Below are 18,331 nucleotides of genomic sequence, written 5' to 3' on the forward strand. Positions count from 1 at the left end.
ATTTATAATAGCCAGAAGCTGGAAAGAACCCAGATGTCCCTCAACAGAGTAATGGATATAGAAAATGTGGTACATTTACACAATGGAGTACTCTTCAGCTATTAAAAACAATGAATTCATGAAATTCTTAGGCAAATGGATGTATCTGGAGGATATACCATCTTGAGTGAGGTAATCCAATCACAAAAGAGCACACATATTTACTCACTGATAAGTGGATATTAGCCCTGAAACTTAGAATACCCAAGGTACAATTTGCAAAACACATGAAACTCAAGACAAAGAAAGAACAAAGTGTGGATACTTCGTTCCTTCTTAGAATGGGGAACAAAATACCCATGGAAGGAGTTACAGAGACCAATTTTGCAGCAGAGCCTGAAGGAATGACCACCCAGAGACTGCCTCACTTGGGGATCCATCCCATAAACAACCACCAAACCCAGACACTAGGCAGATGCCAACAAGAGCCTGCTGATAAGAGCCTGATATAGCTGTCTCCTGTGAGGATCTGCCAGTGCCTGGCAAGTCCAGAAGTGGATGCTCACAGTCATCCATTAGCCTGAGTACAAGGTCCCCAATGAAGGAGCCAGAGAAAGTACCCAGGGAGCTGCGGGGTCTGAAGCCCCATAAGAGGAACATCAATATGAACTAACCAGTACCCCCAGAGGTCCTTGGATCTATACCACCAATAAAAGAAAACACATGGTGGAACTTGTGGCTCTAGCTATATATGTAACAGAGGATGGCCTAGTAGGTCATCAATGGGAGGAGAGGCCCTTGGTCCTGTGATGGCTCTATGCCCCAGTATAGGGGAATGCCATGACTAAGAATGAGAGTGGGTGGGTTGGGGAGCAGGGGGAGGGTGGAGTGGATAGGAGATTTTTAGAGGGGAAACCAGGAAAGGGGATAATATTTGAAATGTAAATAAAGAATATATATATATATATATATATATATATATATATATATATATATATATGACAATATGTACACTATTTTATTCACCTAATACATACTAATTCTACCTTCTCAGTCTGTTTGATCCATCCTTCTAACACTAAAGAGAGCACATCTAAATTAGAATTTCTCTTACTCTTTAAGAGTGTGTGAGAGAAAAATGAGTAATCACTCTCATAATGCACCCCAGGGCTTGACTTTAGAGACAGGATCTTGCTCTATAGGCCAGGCTGCCCTCTGACTGAGCTCCTCATGCCTCCATCTCCCAAGTGTTGGGATTATAGTCATAAGTCAATATACACAGCTTATTCCCTGACTCTCCTAGGCAGAAAATGAGTTAGAACTGACTTAAAAGTTACTTTTCCTCCCGATACATTCCTTGGAACCCCTTCAATCTCTTGGAAGTTGTTCTTTTCTCTAATAATATACATTCATTCTTTTAGGAAAAAACTTTTTTTAAATTTTCTTTCTTTCTTTTTATATTTTTGGTTTTTGAGTGGTTCCACTTTCAGTCCTTGGCAGAACAGGGGAGCAGGCAGTCTGAATTAATCAGATTCAGATATTCTCTATGAGGAAAGCAAGGAGATCCTGGGGTAATGATCAGCCTCCAGACACACGTGATAAAGAGAGAGTCAAGGAGAGTGAGAAAGAGAAAGTTACCCATGAGTGCTCAGTGCCCCATGTGGGATGCCTCGTGTGACTGGGGAAGTTGGGGCTTCCTCTTTGAGGTCTTGTATTAATCCTGTTAAGAAATAACAATAGCCAGTAGGACAATTTTACTAGAGTTTGTGAGGAAACACAGGGTGGGTAAGCTGTAAATCAACCACTAGAAAGAGGGTTATGAAGAAAAAGGAAGAGAGAAAGCCACACCTTTTGAGTTAGCCTGGCACCTTCAATGGAAGAATGCAAGCAGCAAGTGGCAAAGGCAGAAGTGTGCCTACTTCAGAGAAAGAATGAGAAATTCCAGGGTAGCAGAGAACTCATAATTAGCCTTTGGCTAAGAGATAGAAAAGAGTAAAGAGGAGGAGAAGAAGAAGAAGAAGAAGAAGAAGAAGAAGAAGAAGAAGAAGAAGAAGAAGAAGAAGAAGAAGAAGAAGAAGAAGAGGAGGAGGAGGAAGAGGAAGAGGAAGAGGAAGAGGAAGAGGAAGAGGAGGAGGAGGAGGAGGAGGAAGAGGAAGAGGAGGAGGAAGAGAAAAAGAAGAAAAAGAAGAAAAAAAGAAGAAAAAGAAGAAAAAGAAGAAAAAGGAGAAAAAGTTATACTTTTCAAATTTACCAGAGGTGGGTAGCTTCAGCTCCATAAACAACTGCATTGAGGGTGTGGGAAGGAAAAGTACTTTATCTCCTTAAGGGGATAATGATTCCTTCTGTCTCTTTAGCACAGCTTTAGGAAAGCCAGCCTTCCTGAGGGGTGGTTCTTTAGCCAGTGGTGCTGGAGCTGGATTAACTCTTAAGTGAGAAGATACCTGTATGTTCTAACCTTTGCAGCAGATCAGAGTCACATCTCTGCCCAGGGATGGAAGGATTCAGTTAGAGGGTGGGGAAAGTCCACCTTACAGGCCTCTACAGCTCCTGTAATAAAGAGGAAAGGGAGAGAAGCCTCACAGGGCAACAAAGCAAAGATGGTGACGTGTTACTCGGGAAATCTGTGGGATGCTTGTGCAGGTCTTCAAATTTTCTACATAATGTAACATTTATCACATTAAACATCTTGGGAGAGAAGTTTATTCTTCACTTACAATGTAGGAAAGAAAGGTTAGCTGGAAGAGCTGCTTCTTCCATTGCAGGACCCAGGTGATAGGAACTATGGTTGTCATGAAAGGACATGAAAGGCTGGCTGTCTGCTGGCCACCGAAGAGCCAATCTGATTGTCCTGTCTGGAAGAGACTCAGACTGTGCCTGCTTATAACTCATTGGCCTGAGCAACTGGCCCTTTGTTCCTCCATAAATTCTGTCCTGTGCTTAGCTGGGGGAGGGTTAGAAATATTTGATCAGCAGCATTACCCTGACAAGAGTAAATGACAATTTTCTTCAAGCAACCAATTATTGAAAAAAATAAAAAAGTAAGCTTTACTAGAAGAGATAGATGTCAGTGAGAGAATTCAGACACCACCCCAGCCCTATCCACTTTCTTTCTTTCAAAAATCTCTTTTAAATGAACCTGTTTTAGCTTGCCGAGGCCTCATCTATTCCAAACTTCCTGCTGGCTGGTGCTGTGGCCAGTGAGCCAGCCAGCTGGCCAGAGAGCCAGCTCTTTCTAGACTCTCAACACCCTTTCTGCAGAGTCAGTGAGTTTTTAGTGAGTCAGTGAGGAGTTATGGAAGCTGTTGTGAGAGTGAGAAAAGCAGACATTAGATGGAGAGAGCTGATGACACTTCAAAGAAATAAAACAATAGGATCAAACCTGTGGATAAACTCAAATTTGGACATTTCTTCACTCAACCATTTGATAACCTTAAATGTGACAGCTTAAATGTCACAATTTCTTGGCAGGGCATTGCTAGCAGGGACAGGCTGTATGCTAACCACAAAACTGCTGGGCTTACAGCATTCAAGGAAGCTGGGGCTACTGTGCCCATCTGGAGTACCCAGAAGCTCTAGTGCAGAACCAAACATTTTCATTTGTTGGGGGCCAGAAGATTAGGTGCCTTATTTCTTAAATAAAACATTTAATTCATGGTAGCTCTCACTTAAGAAGACTATGGCAGTGTAATCTGCTGTAAGAAGTGTAATGGTGTCAGTTTATCCAAACTTTTGCTCTCCTCTACAGCACCATTTGTCCATGGTCAGTGGTGGCCCAAAAAGATCAAAGAGGCAACTCCAGAAATAAACAGTTCATACATTTTAAACTTCAGGCAGTTCTGAGCAGTTTGATGTAATCTCTCTTATGACGTTAGGTCTGTTCTGTGTTTACAATTAGGCTACATTATCACTGATGTTATTAATCTCTTTTTGTACCTAACTCATAAATTAAACTTTACTACATAATTTAGGTATAACAAGCAAATAGAATGTATAGGTTTTGGCGCTATCCAAGTTTTTGGATATCTACTAGGGGGTCTTAGAAAATATCCTATGTACATAGGAAGGACAGTTGTATATTAAATGAACTCCCAGAAAAAGAATGCTTTTGTTCTTGGCAAAAATCATTATGTTATAGGTGTTGTAACACACACACACACACACACACACACACACACACACACACACACACACACACAATTTCTTTGGGAGCATCAGATGATCTACTACGCTAAAACAAACCAAAGCAAAGCAAACCTAACAGTTTTTTTCCCCAAAACAGTGCAGGGGTGTGGGTATATAAGAACACATTTTAAACAAACTGTTTATCTAGGAGGAGAGTAAGGGGGAGAAGAAAGGCTTTTTCTTAATCATTTTGTGAGGTAGGTTTTTTTTTTTTTTTTTTTTTTTTTTTTAACCAACTCACAATGGCAAAATTAAAAGTCAAATAAAGGGGCTTCTTGTAGCAAAATAAACTTTGCATCTTGTTTTGCAATCTATTTTTTCTGTGAGAAATGGAAACAGGATGTACACTGCCTGTCTCACAAGGACAAGGTGATTGAAAGAAATAGCACATAGAACATTTGACATGATTCTTGAGTTTTACCGAATTGAAAAGCTCTGATTCTGTCCTGATTTTGTAGTTTATCAAAAATGGAGTCTTGTCGGTGTGGTGTTGATACCTTCCATTCCAGCACTGGGACATGGAGGCAGGACAATCTGTACTTTCTTTCTCCAGCCATGAATGAGGATTTAAATGAGGTATTTGGTTCCAGAATCTGAGCTCCCAAGCACTGAACCATGCATGATACATTAATGAAAACAGTGGGCCGATGTCCTTAAATAAATCTGAACCATGTACATCAGTTTTTATTTGGTATCTGTAGCCACTCCTTGATTTAGGAGAAGTTTATATCTCTACTGTAAATGGACATTACTAGTACACATTTTGACTTACTGTGATATTTGTCTTCTTTTCTGTAAAAACAAAATTATTCTGCCTGTGACTAATCTCTACAGATTGTCCTCTTTCCTCTACTCATCCTGTTTTTAATTTCCCAAGATCCAGAAACTGGATCAGTGCACATGGCTGAACTGTGTCTAACCTCAGAGTCAAAGGCCATTACAGGAAACAGTCTGTAACGAACAGATTTTGCCACATCTGTGGCAGAATCTTTCTTTTGTCGTGTTTTGTGTTCCCATCTGTGACCTGTGCACTTTACCTGGCTTGAGAGATGACTTCTCAAGAAATGAGCATAAATCCCATGCATTTCTACCCTTGCCCTTGCTTCAAAGTATTTTCATCATCACCCCAATTAAAATGATGGCCTCATTCCTCAGGCTTCTAGGGAAGCAGCCATCTGAGGCTGGAAGTAAAAGGAGTGACTACAACTTGTATAAAAATAACTCTCCCAGGTGGCTGAGGGACAAAGTTACAACTCAGCTACTTGATATAGCTGAGCACTTATATTTTGGAGTAGGAGGAGAACCAGAGAAAAGTAGTCGGAGAGGCTGGGCCAGAGCCCAATACTAAGTAGAACAGAAGATGCCAGGAGCAGGCATTCAGCACGGCGGATGAACTGTTAAGATTTCCTATTGCTTTGTTTACACCACACATCCACCTCTGTGATGTCTACCTTGTCTCTGGACCTTCAGGAATCACACACACACACACACACACACACACACACACACACACACACCACCCTAAAAACAAAGAGAGTTTCAAGTCATAGATTTTAAAGGATTTTGATAAAACTCTAGAATAGATTAGGCTGAGGTGACTATGGGCTCAGAGGGGGTCTTGGTGGGGCTCACCCCCTGGCTTTTCACCCAGGCTCTGTCAGCACCTCTGTGCGAGGCATATGTGGTTAGACATGCCACATTTCCTCCAGTCCTGGGTTGACGGGTTTCCAACTTTCAGTGAAGCCTCTGCCCTCAGAAAGCTCCTAGTATCGCAAGCATCATGCTACTATGGACAACCTCCAAGCAAGCTCTAAAGCTCTGCGATCACTTACAGGCTGGGCACTCCTGTTTCACAAACACAACATTTGTAAGTCAAACATTTATAAAGATTTCCATTTTAACCCCAGTTCCCCTTTTATTGCCTTCAGGTGGCTTCACATTCCAGAGAAAACCCCACTTTTAAAAATAGGTCAATGTCTGGCCAATAACTGAAGTTAGACTTTTAAAATACGGTAATTAGAACCAGGCTTGTGCTTTTACTTGGCAAATGTAGTAGTTGCTATTATATTTGAACGCACTAACTGAGAAATACTTTGAGCTCTTTATTAGTCCCAAACTGGGGAATTGCTGTTCCCTGGTGGCAGTATAGACTCATTGCAGACCAGCTACTTACTGGTGGAAGAAAGGCTTCCAAATTTAGTTCTGTAGTAAATCAACTCTTTATAAATACTTCCTTGTGTGCTCTTGGTTTTTTGGGACAGGTATATGGCACAGGCTGCCTTGAACTTACGATACACTTGCTTCATCCTCCCATGTTCTGGGATTGCAGGTGGGACTACCATATTCTCATAGGAAAGGCTTGCAGGTAGAGAAAGGAAACAAAATCTCAAGCTGAGTTTTCCCCAACATGGTAGGATTTTTCATGTTCAAGTAAGTGATAATGTAGAAGGCAGGATATTATTTTTTTAAGATGAAATTCCTTCTTATGGAATCATGTTGAGTACAGGCTTTGTGCCAAGTTCCTTGAAGTGCCCTGTGAGCAGGCAACAAAGTCTGATTGCTGGTGGTGTACGTGCTCTGCTCCACTATGAGGCCCTCTTGCTATTACGTTCAGTAGTTCACCAGTGGAGCAGTTGCCACAAAGTAAGGAACAAAGATAATGACAAACTTATCCTGATTGCTTAGTAGATGCTTAGACACTTTTCTTTTCTCTCTCTCAGAAACAATAGTAACTCAATCTCTCGGTGCAACAACTAAAACCTTATCTTGTAAACCCTATTAAATCTGATTCCCCTGGTGGCAAATCCTGATTCCTGATTCATCATAATACCAGGAAACTCTAGCAGCTACATCTTACTCTTATGCCGTCCCTGTTCCCTGGTCCAAAAGCCTCTCTCTCTTCCTTCTTCTCTTCCTCTGTCCAACCTAGAATTCCAGCCTACTCACCCAGTGACTGCCTCCTTTATTCATTAGGGGATTGGTTCACAAGAAGTCATCTGGATATGTGACTCACTCCTTGTCCTCAACCCCTCCCAGGAGAGGAGAATTAGAGTAAAAATACAAACAGCACCAGACCCACCCACAACACTTTCCCCTTTCTTTTCTAATAAAAAAAACCTTTCTCTCAAATACAGAGAACAAGTATTACCATTTTGTAGTTTACAAAGTATAAGATAGACTTAACACCCAGTCTATTATTTATGTCATTAAGATGAGGACATTGTCATCTATCTAACATAAAAGACTTATAATTGTACCTTGACTTATGTCCTGGCTTTAGATTGTATGCCATCTGAAAACCATCCTCTCAGATTTGTTCTCTCAATGTTAAATAGCCTGGGCTGGCTATGAGGCTATAAGTAGTTTTTCAACTTTATCAGAAATCTGAGAATGACCAACATTAACTAAAAATATATAGGAAGCCTAACACAGCTTCCAGAACTGAGACAAATTTTAGAGGCAGTTGTCTATCTATACTGCCCCAGTAAGTGAGGAAGATGGAGCATGCCTCCAGCCTTCTGGCCCAGGATCATCTGACAGACCTTAAGATACAGGAATATTAGGGACTAGACCATTCTGTCTTGGCAGAACTAAGCTGTCCTAACCTGTAAATTGTGTCCCTTTAAGAACAGTACAGGTCTGCAATTTTCTGCCCAGTGTTGACCTAGCTACACTGTATCATCTCACTTGGAGGTAAGATGCTCAACTGCTTCTTTGAATCCACAAACCGGAAGCTGTTAGGAGAAGATAAATAATATCAAATGCCACATTCTGTGGATTTCTGACGTTTTTGAAAACTGAGTACCTATGTAAACTAATCTGGACTGCTCTCCTTACTACTATCAGCTAATCCTAATTAAAATATCTGAAAACACCCTAACTATAAACTCAGAGCCATGAGTTTGTTATTTGGCCCCTAACTTACAGACTTAAACATTTCAGATCTTTTTATAATAACAGTTATAGAAGGAAGGGGTCTAAGTCCTGTAGTTTAAAATTTTTGTATCAATAGAAGAAATTTATAACAATGAAAACCTTGATTTTGCATCATAATCAATTCTAAAATAAGAAATTATGACATCAACTTAGTATCAATCAAAAAGATTTCTACCAAAGGAGATTATAGTTATGCAATCAATTCTAGCTATTCCTCCCTGTTCCAATTATGACCATTTCTATATTCCCTAGAAAGACAACCTATAATAACCCCCTCCAGCCCCAAAGTCCAGGGAACTGGGTTGATAACTCTTCATAACTTCTTCAAGCTGAATATGGGCGTTGAGATCTTTTGAAGGGGATGTGGAAGGGTAGGGAAAAGACCACACCAACGATTGATTTAGTCTCTGATGTCTGTGTCTTGACTGGATCCAGCTTAAAGTCCAGGACATCAGGAGTTCACGCAGGTCAATTCAGCATGTCTGACGATGAGACTCACCAAGGCTGTATGTTCTGTAATATACAAATCTCAAAACAAAATTTTAGTATCATCAAGATATATGTGTGTGTGTGTGTATATATATATATATATATATATATATATATATATATATATATATATAGTTTGATTCTCTGGAATCTAATCCTCTGGGGGTCTCCCTTCATCATATATGATCCATATAACTCTGGAAGGTGTATAAACACTAAACACCTTTTCTAAAAATGCAAAGAAAAAACCTTTTCCCCAAATCAGCATATCCTTGAGCCAGTAATCCGAAAACCCTTTATTTAGACCTCTCTCCCAGAGGAATAATAGAACCACAAAACTCAAAATCATACCCATTTTGAAAATTAAAACAATCCAAAACAAATGAAGTAAACTAAAATACTGTATGTGCCTATTATTAGGCTTTATCTACTTTATCAAGCAGGAAATATAACCCAAGATTCCTGTGGAGCCCACATTAGACAGAATTTGAGTATCTTGTGAGGTGCATAAATCAATCTTCATTCCACCTTACTGTTCGGCTCTCTGCCTAGAGCAGCCATCTTGTTATACCATTTATTTGCTTGGCTCTCTGCTTGGAGCCACAGACATATTTTATTAATACATGTATAATATCTATCTGTTGATCTCTCTACCTGGAGCAACAGACAATAAAATAATACCTGTACATAGCGGACAGTATTATCACTGCCTCTCTACTCTGGAGTCAGTGACTAATTTTCCCTATCCTAGTTCCAAACCTTGGGCAAAATTCCCCATGTGATTCTGACAGAATCTGTATATAAATCTATCCTAAAAGCAAATAATCCCAATTCACAGTTCAATCCATCTCTGCCCTAAAAAGTAGCTACTTCATTCTTCTCCTAACTCAGATCAGCCTACATTCCCCACAGCAGGGGACCTCGGGACTTTTTCCGTTTCAATCCCTGAGTTTAAGTCAGTGACTCATCCAACATTACCTTCCTCTCACTTAGAAAACGAAACTTTAACTCTCAGACTACTAATCTCAAATTTCTAGTGGATTCGTGCCCAACTCGTTGGTTTGACACCTGTTGTAGGAAATATTAAAAAAAGAACCAGTACGTTCCTGCACTTGAGTCTGGCAACTCTGCCCTGTGGGACTGGCCAGCCATGCACTGGAGGGCAATGGCTGACCCGTTGCTATCTCATGGACACTCTGACTCAGAACTCCAAAATCTCTCCACCCAGCTCTAGGCCCATGCTTCTAAGCCCCCATGGCCTTTGTGGTGCACATCAGGCGAACCCAAGCTTTGCTGTTGTGCCTTTCTTTCTGCAACCCAGTCGAATCCCTTGGGAAGAAAAACACCACACAAACTTAGTTCAGAAACAATGGTAACTCAGTCTCTGGGTGCAACAGCTAAAAACCTTATTTTGAAAGGTTCATTAAACCTGATTCCTCCGGTGGACAATCCTGATGGATCTACCATGCTATCAGGAAACTCTAGCAGCTTCATCTTGCCCTTCTGCTTTCCCCATTCCAAAAGCCTCTAACTCTCTCCTCCTTCTTCTCTTCCTTTGTTGATGCTTAGACTCTTGCTGTCATTGTGGAGCCTTGCTGCAGGCCCGGGTTGGGAACGTTAGCTTTACTTTCAGTATAGTGCTCTCACCCTTCAGCATAGCGATTTGAGTGCACTGTCTAAGAAAAGAGATTGACCTGCTAGACAGCTGTTGCACAATTCAGAGTTCAAGTCGGGGCATCATTTCCAATGTCTTTATTAAGAAATATCAAAAGTTGATTACCATTCCATACACGGTTGTACAAAGTTCAAGTGAAAGGGTATGTATTAATGCCATCTCTATGTTTAAAGTCTATGGTAGCTTGCCAAAGGGATGAGCCACAGGTCCAATTCCACAACAATGTCTTTTCCCTATTTCTACTAGACCACAGCAAAATGCCTTGCTACTTGAAATACTATTAATACATTATAAATACTTACTTATATATTCATCTTTTTATTCCTTCATTATCTTCCTTTCTCTGAAAAAGCTGAGCTGTTGATAGGAAGCACAACATTTGGGTCCCATTTACTGCAGATCGTGTTGTTACATTTCCACAAAGTCAGCTTTGGATGCTCACAAACATTGCATGCTACATGTTACAAACCACACATGAGGGACTCCAGCACATTGTTATCTTAATTTAACAATGAACACAAAAGGGAGAAATTATTTGTCTTGAAAACAAAACACCATGGTCTCTTTGTGGAACTTTCTGGTGTAGGACAAACCTGCTACTACCACTGAGCTCCTGTCACACTGGCAGACAAGATAGATACAGGAACACCAGCATACAATAGCGGAAGGAGAACTTTCAGGAATGTGACATCACATGTGATGTCATGGGTACTGCATCAGAGGGGAATCATACTTTCACAGTAACTGGGGATAGGAGGTCATTGGGAAACAGCCATGGTGTGGTGTGCCTTGGTTAAGGCTTGTGCTGGTTTGTCTAAACGTCAATTTCTGGAGATTGTCTTGCAACATCAGAAGGAGCCATTTTCAGAGGAAGGACTCCTTATTCACCCACATGAGGCTGCGGGTCTCATTGGGCTTGCATTCATACTCAATGACAGAGAAAGGGCTTCCCCACTGGCAGTGGTCTCGCTTGTGGTAATTGTAGAATTTGACTTGCCACACTGTCTCGAAGGTCCCAATGTCTGTGAACTGAGGAAAGAGAGACAATCATAAAAATTTCATCCTGCCACAAGCAGTGGATGCCTGTTAAAGTTAGCAATACAGACCCTGGTAATTAGGACTCAGAAGCCGTGTCTCTCTTAGTCTGCAGAGCTCACACATTTCCTTTTATGAACTACATTCCTATACTGGAGATATTTTTTCCAGATCTCTGGCATTGAACTGTTGAAGTTTTCTTACTTTCCAAGTTTAGGTTTCTGAAAAGCTAACCTTAGACTCTCACAATTTCAGTGTTTTTTTCTAAAATTCTCCTTGCCACAGAAAGGAATTGGAAAGTGAAGTGCCCAGAGTCCTACAGACCTGGAATGGGCTTGAAATGGGTGGGACACAGCATCAGACGTTTCTTTTTTAAAGACTCATAGTCTCTGACCTTCTAGTTCTCCGACTATATCGAATTCTTGCTGAAAACTTCTAAAAGATTCTAAAAACTTTCTTGCTTATTTTATGGTTAAAAAACACTGGCTTCTTTTCTCTTTAACTCTGTGCTTTATTAAACATAATAACTCTGTGCTTTATTTAACTCTTTATGCTTAAATAAGTGCTAGGGAAACTTAACTCTTTCCTACTGTTCTGTACTTCATTACGCACTCTTTATTTCTCTTCATTAAGTACTACAAACCTAACTCTTTATTACTTGTGCTTTAATAAGTGCTAATATTTGGCAATTTACACATACTGTTTAGCAGCAGGGAATTAAGTGAAAGGATTTATTGCTGGTACTCCCTTCCTTGGTGAATCAACAAGAAGCCTCTCTGGCTAAGCTGGGTAACTCTTTGTGATCAAGATAGGAAGGAAAGGAAAAGAATTAAGATGCTGCATACAGGCAAATATGCACAGACATATACATTCAAACACGTATACACCCATACTCTGGCCGGGCCTGACCATCTGTCACAATCAACTACACAAATATTCATGCATGTTTACATACATACACACGTACCTACACACAAACATATAGACAAACAGACAAATACATTTAGATGGATGGATGAGTGGATGGGGCAAAACTCTTCAAGCCAAATGGTTATTCAACCAACAATTTTATTTCTTTTTTTCTGGTATTTTAATACCTTCTTATACAAAAAGTTCTTTAGAAAATTACCTCAAAGATAAAATATTACATAAAATGGGAATTACAGAAGGATGTTGATATTAAGTTCAAAGCAGTGTTTCATTATAATATAATCATTAAAAGTTCAAAGGAACAGTTTTATGTGATCTTGCCCTATCATAGTGCACACCTGTGACTTTATCCTTGGACCTAAATGTTTTTCCATGAACAAAAATCAGCCCAAGTCTATTTTCCTTTTTAGTGTGATTATGAAAGGTCATTATATTTCTTATTATGCAGCCTTTATTTACTATCCTGAGGGGTGGGCACATTCTATTCTTGATTCTAACTTTATTACATCTTCCTAGCAACTAAGGCAGTCTCTAAAAATTTTCTTCCTAAAATTATTTGAATCAAGTCGGAAATTGTATAGAATCATTATCTATTTGTCCATTTAGCATCACTACAAAATAGTACATCTTTGTAGGTCTGCAGAAATCTGCTCAAAAGGGTGGGTCAGTAACTAGTGACTAATATATATTTAATTATATCAGGAAAGCATATTAATAGCAGGAATCTTTTCCAAAATGGATTTCTCCTGGGCCTTGCCTACTGGAGCAAATCTGTCAGAGATGTTAATCTAAGGTGGACCCATCTCAGGAAGATCACCTCTCATTTTCAGCTTCTCCTAATGATGGTTCCTGACAGAGAAGAAAGGGAATCATTTTGACTGGCCAACTTTTGGGTTCTCTTTCAAAAGATAGCGGTGCAAAAAAATGTCTATATTCTGTATCTAAATGTAAATAACTGTTTTTTTAAAAAATAGTTTTGTCTCAAGTGAGAACATTTGAAGGTGACAACTACAAAAACTCCCCTTCAAAGTATTGGATTCATAAAATTATTGTCAAAAATTGAGGGTGTGAAAGTCAGAAGTATGTGCCCATGTCTCAAGTTTAGGTACTATTAGTGTGTGTGTGTGTGTGTGTGTGTGTGTGTGTGTGTGTGTATGTATGTGTGTGTGTGTGTGTAATACTATATACTATATAACTATATATTATATATACACATGAATAGTAATCTGTATTATTCAAACTGTTAGTGCCTATTACGTACCTTGTACGTATAAAAATTGTATAAGGTATGATTACTGCTTTGAAGAGGTTTGCATCTCAACCAGTTATGATAGTTTACACAGAAATCCCATCATATGGAAGGCAGAGAGAAAAAGACTGCCATGAGTTCAAGGTCAGCCCCTACTACCATGCAAATAAAAGTTATCATTCCACTAGAGGGTTGGAAGATAGGTTCAGTGAAAATTACTGCACAGAATTCTGAGGTGTAAGGATGGGTTTGTTGTCCCTTAGCCAAAGAGGGCACAGAGTGCTCTATCGGCCACTGGGCAGGTGCTCAAGTGGCCTGGGGTTTGCCTGATGATGACTGCCTATTGCAGCTATTTAGAGCATCCGGCATTAAACAACATTATGCCTGTGGTTATTTTTTTCTCTGATCCTCCTATGATGGGAAGGGGCAGGGAATGACTTGGCAGAAATCTCAGACTCTCCTAGAGCCAGGAGACAGAGAGAAGGGCAGTGAGCAAGGCGAGCTTTTATGCTGTGCAGTTGAAACAGGAGGAGGGTGATCGGGTGCTTCAGAGAGAGCTTTCCAGGGGGCTCAGCACTCAGCACTTTCACCATTGCCTCATCTGTTAACTTGATCTGGGCTTCCCTTTGGGAACCATGTCTTATGTGAAATATGGAATGATACCATTAGAGTATATATACTTCCTGGGTATGAAAGGAGTATCTCTTCTTGCAGAGTCATGGCCTAAAACCCTATGAACTCATTTACAGTAACCTCAGGCAGGAATTAACAGAAAACCCCTGATTCTTCACTTGATGGAAGGCAAGTTTTGGTATATGTGTAAAATGACATGTGACTGACCCATCAATAGGATGTGTAGATTAAGATAAGAACAGGGCTGGATCTTAAGACAGTATACGCAAAAGAATCTAGGTCCTAGAGAATACATACCATATGATTCCAATTACCTTAAAAGTATATGATAAAATACAGGCTATACTGACAAAAAAATATCTGTGGGTATCTAGCCTGAGATAGGGGAGTTTATTGGAAATGTACAAGATACTGTATTTATTATTTGTAGAGCTTGTTACATGGCTGAAAATTTCTTTTAAAGATTTATTTCATGTATGTGAGTACACTGTTGCTGTCTTCAGACACACCAGAAGAGGGTATTGGATCCCCATTCCAGATGGTTGTGAGCCACCATGGTTGCTGAGAACTTAACTCAGGACCTCTGGAAGAGCAGTCAGTGCTCTTGACCATTGAGCCACCTGTCCAGCCTAGGTTTTTATTGCTTTTGATTTATTTGTTTTTTTTTTTTTTTGTAGAACATGATTTTAATATTTTCAACTGTTAATATTCAACAAACAGAATAATTATTTTAAGATATATTTCATTGTTACGGTTTCCTTTTCCTTTTTGATTTTATTAATTTGGATACTGTATCAGACTCTGGTTAGTCTGGCTAAGGATTTATCTATCTTGTTGATTTCTTTCAAAGAACCAGCTCCTAGTTTTGTTGATTCTTTGTATAGTTCTTTTTGTTTCTACTTGGTTGATTTCAGCCCCGAGTTTGATTCTTTCCTGCTGTCTACTCCTCTTGGGTGTATTTGCTTCTTTTTGTTCTAGAGCTTTCAGGTGTGCTGTCAATCTGCTAGTGTAAGCTCTCTCCAGGTTCTTTTTGGAGACACTTACAGCTATGAGTTTTCCTCTTAGCTCTGTTTTCATTGTGTCCCATAAGTTTTGATATGATGTGTCATCATTTTCATTAAATTCTAAAAAGCCTTTAATTTCTTCTTTTTTTGTTTTTGTTTTTGTTTTTTTTTTTTTTTTTTTTTTTTTTTTTTTTTTTTTTTTTTTTTTGAGACAGGGTTTCTCTGTATAGCCCTGGCTGTCCTGGAACTTACTTTGTAGACCAGGCTGGCCTCGAAATCAGAAATCCACCTGCCTCTGCCTCCTGAGTGCTGGGATTAAAGGCATGCGCCACCACACCTGGCTAAGCCTTTAATTTCTTTATGTGTATCTTCCTTGACCAAGTTATTGAGTACAGTGCTGTTCAGCTTCTATGTGTATGTGTGCTTTCCATTGTTCTTGTTGGTATTTAAGACCAGCCTTAGATTGTGGTAATTAGATAGGGTGCGTGGGATTATTTCAATCTTCTCATAACTGTTGAGGCCTGTTTTCTGACCAATTATGTGGTCAATTTTGGAGAAGGTACCATGAGGTGCTGAGAAGAAGGTATATTCTTCTGCTTTAGAATGAAATGTTCTATAAATATCTGTTAGATCCATTTGGTTCAAAACTTCTGTTAATTTCACTGTTTAGTTTCTGTTTCCACGATCTGTCCATTGCTGAGGGTGGGGTGTTGAAGTCTCCCATTATTACTGTATGGTGTGAGGTGTGTACTTTGGGCTTTAGTAAAGTTTCTTTTATGAATGTGGGTGCCCTTGCATTTGGAACATAGATGTTCAGATTTGAGAGTTCATCTTGGTAGATTTTTCCTTTGACCAGTATGAAGTATCCTTCCTTATCTTTTTTTGATAACTTTTGGTTGAAAGTTGATTTTATTCGATATTAGAGTGGTTACTCCAGCTTGTTTCTTGGGACCACTTGCTTGGAAAATTGTTTTCCAACCTTTTACTCTGAGATAGTGTCTGCCTTTGTCACCGAGGTGGGTTTCCTGTATGCAGGAAAATGCTGAGTCCTGTTTATGTATCCAGTCTATTAGCTTATGCCTTTTTTGGGGGGGGTGGGGTGGGAAATTGAGTCCATTGATGTTAAGATATATTAAGGAAAAGTGATTGTTACTTTGTTATTTTGTTGTTAGAGGTGGAATCTTGTTTGTGTGGCTATCTTCTTTTGGGTTTCTTGAAACATTCCTTCCTTTCTTTTTTTTAGGGTGTAGTTTCTCTCCTTGTGTTGGTATTTTCCATCTATTATCCTTTCTAGGGCTGAATTTATGGAAAGAGATTGTGTAAATTTGGTTTTGTCATGGAATACTTTGGTTTCTCCATCTATGATAATTGAGAGTTTTGCTGGGTATAGTAGCTTGGGTTGGCATTTGTGTTCTCTTAGGGTCTATATAACATCTGTCTAGGATCTTCTGGCTTTCATAGTCTCTNGTGAGAAGTCTGGTGTAATTCTGATAGGTCTGCATTTATATGTTACTTGACCTTTTTCCTAACTGCTTTTAATATTCTTTCTTTGTTTAATGCATTTGATGTATTGATTATTATGTGAGGGGAGGAATTTCTTTTCTGGTCCAGCCGATTTGGAGTTCTGTAGCCTTCTTGTATGTTCATGGGCATTTCTTTCTCCAGGTTAGGGAAGTTTTCTTCTATAATTTTTTAACCAATTTATTTATTTATTTTTTGTATATGAGTACATTGTAGCTGTCTTCAGACACACCAGAAGAGGGCATCAGATCCCATTATAAGTGGTTGTTAGCCACCATGTGGTTGCTGGGAATTGAACTCAGGACCTCTGGAAGAGCAATCAGTTCTCTTAAATGCTTAGCCATTTCTCTAGCCCTTGTCTATAACTTTGTTGAAGATATTTACTGGCCCTTTATGTTGGGAATCTTAGGTCTTTTCTAAAATCTATTATCCTTAGGTATTGTCCTATCATTGTGTCCTGGATATTTTGGGTTAGGAGCTTTTTGCTTTTTGTATTTTCTTTGACTGTTGTGTCAATATTTTCTATGGTATCTTCGGCCCCAGAGATTCTCTCTTCTATCTCTTGTGTTCTCTTTGTGATGCTTGCATCTATGACTCCTGATCTCTTTCCTAGGTTTTCTAACTCCAGTGTTGTCTCCTCTTGTGATTTCTTTATTGTTTCTAGTTCCAATTTTAGATCTTGGATTATTTGGTTCATTTCCTTTGCCTCCTTGATTGTGTTTTCCTGTAATTATTCTTTAAGGGCTTTTTGTTTCCCTTTTAAGAGCTTCTAGCTGTTTACCTGTGTTCTCCTGTATTTCTTTAAGGGAGTTATTTATGACCTTCTTAAAGTTCTCTATCACCTAGTAGGCCCCCAACACACATACAGTTGATACTCCCAGGTCTGTGTTCATTCAGAGATGATGGACCTAACTTTCAAGAGACTGGAGGCCCCAGGGTATTTAGAGGTCAGGTGGGTTGGGGGGTGGGGGCATCTATGCGGAGACTGGGTGGGATGGGGAGGAGGTGTGGGATGTGGAGCAGATGGGGGGGTGAAAATGGATTATGGAGTGTAAAAATAAAAATAAAATAAAATAAAATAAAATAAAATAAAATAAAATAAAATATATAAAAAGTCCTCTCTCACCATCATGAGAAGTGATTTTAGATCCGAATCCTGCTTTTCTGGTGTGATGGTGCATCTAGTACTTGCTATGGTGGGAAAGTTGGGCTCTGATGATGCCAAGTGACCTTGGTTTCTGTTGCTTATGTTCTTATGCTTGCCTCCTGCCATCTGATTATCTCTAGTGCTACCTGCCCTTGATACGTCTGACTGGGTCCCGTCCTCCCTGTGATCCTGGTTATGACAGAACTCCCCAGAGTTCAGCTGTCTCTGTGTTGCTGATTGCTTTTAAAATCAGTATTCATTTGTTAGTCACAGGAAGTTGGCTATTGAGACCTTAATTAAGAGTCTTTTTGAAAGTCGGGTTAAAGGTCGAGTTAATGTGGGTCCAGAAGTCATGATTCCTAGAAGAACACTGTAACTAAAGTTCAGTGTGAGGAGCGGGTTTGTCCGTGGCCCCAAGATGGCGCCTGGGACTGCCGCCAAGTCTAACGGCTAACAACTGACTTCCTCATATCCCTCAAGATAGCTACGTCCATTAAACTGCACTGCACAGATGCACCACGACAAAAGATCAGATGATGTGACGAATGTAG

The 18,331-nt window shown here is 39.7% G+C and overlaps 1 protein-coding gene across 1 annotated transcript in view; it reads right to left on the reverse strand.

Annotated features, from left to right (window-relative positions):
- Window positions 1–10,323: 10,323 nt before the first annotated feature.
- Window positions 10,324–18,331, reverse strand: part of Cnrip1 (cannabinoid receptor interacting protein 1) — a 28,297-nt gene continuing 20,289 nt past the window's right edge. The window contains exon 3 of the mRNA XM_021210893.2: window positions 10,324–11,290. Coding sequence (XP_021066552.1) covers window positions 11,126–11,290 — 165 coding nt within the window. The 3' untranslated portion in view covers window positions 10,324–11,125. The remainder of the gene's footprint in view (window positions 11,291–18,331) is intronic.

Source organism: Mus pahari, chromosome 13, assembly GCF_900095145.1.
Source record: "Mus pahari chromosome 13, PAHARI_EIJ_v1.1, whole genome shotgun sequence".
In the NCBI taxonomy this organism is placed as follows: domain Eukaryota; kingdom Metazoa; phylum Chordata; class Mammalia; order Rodentia; family Muridae; genus Mus; species Mus pahari.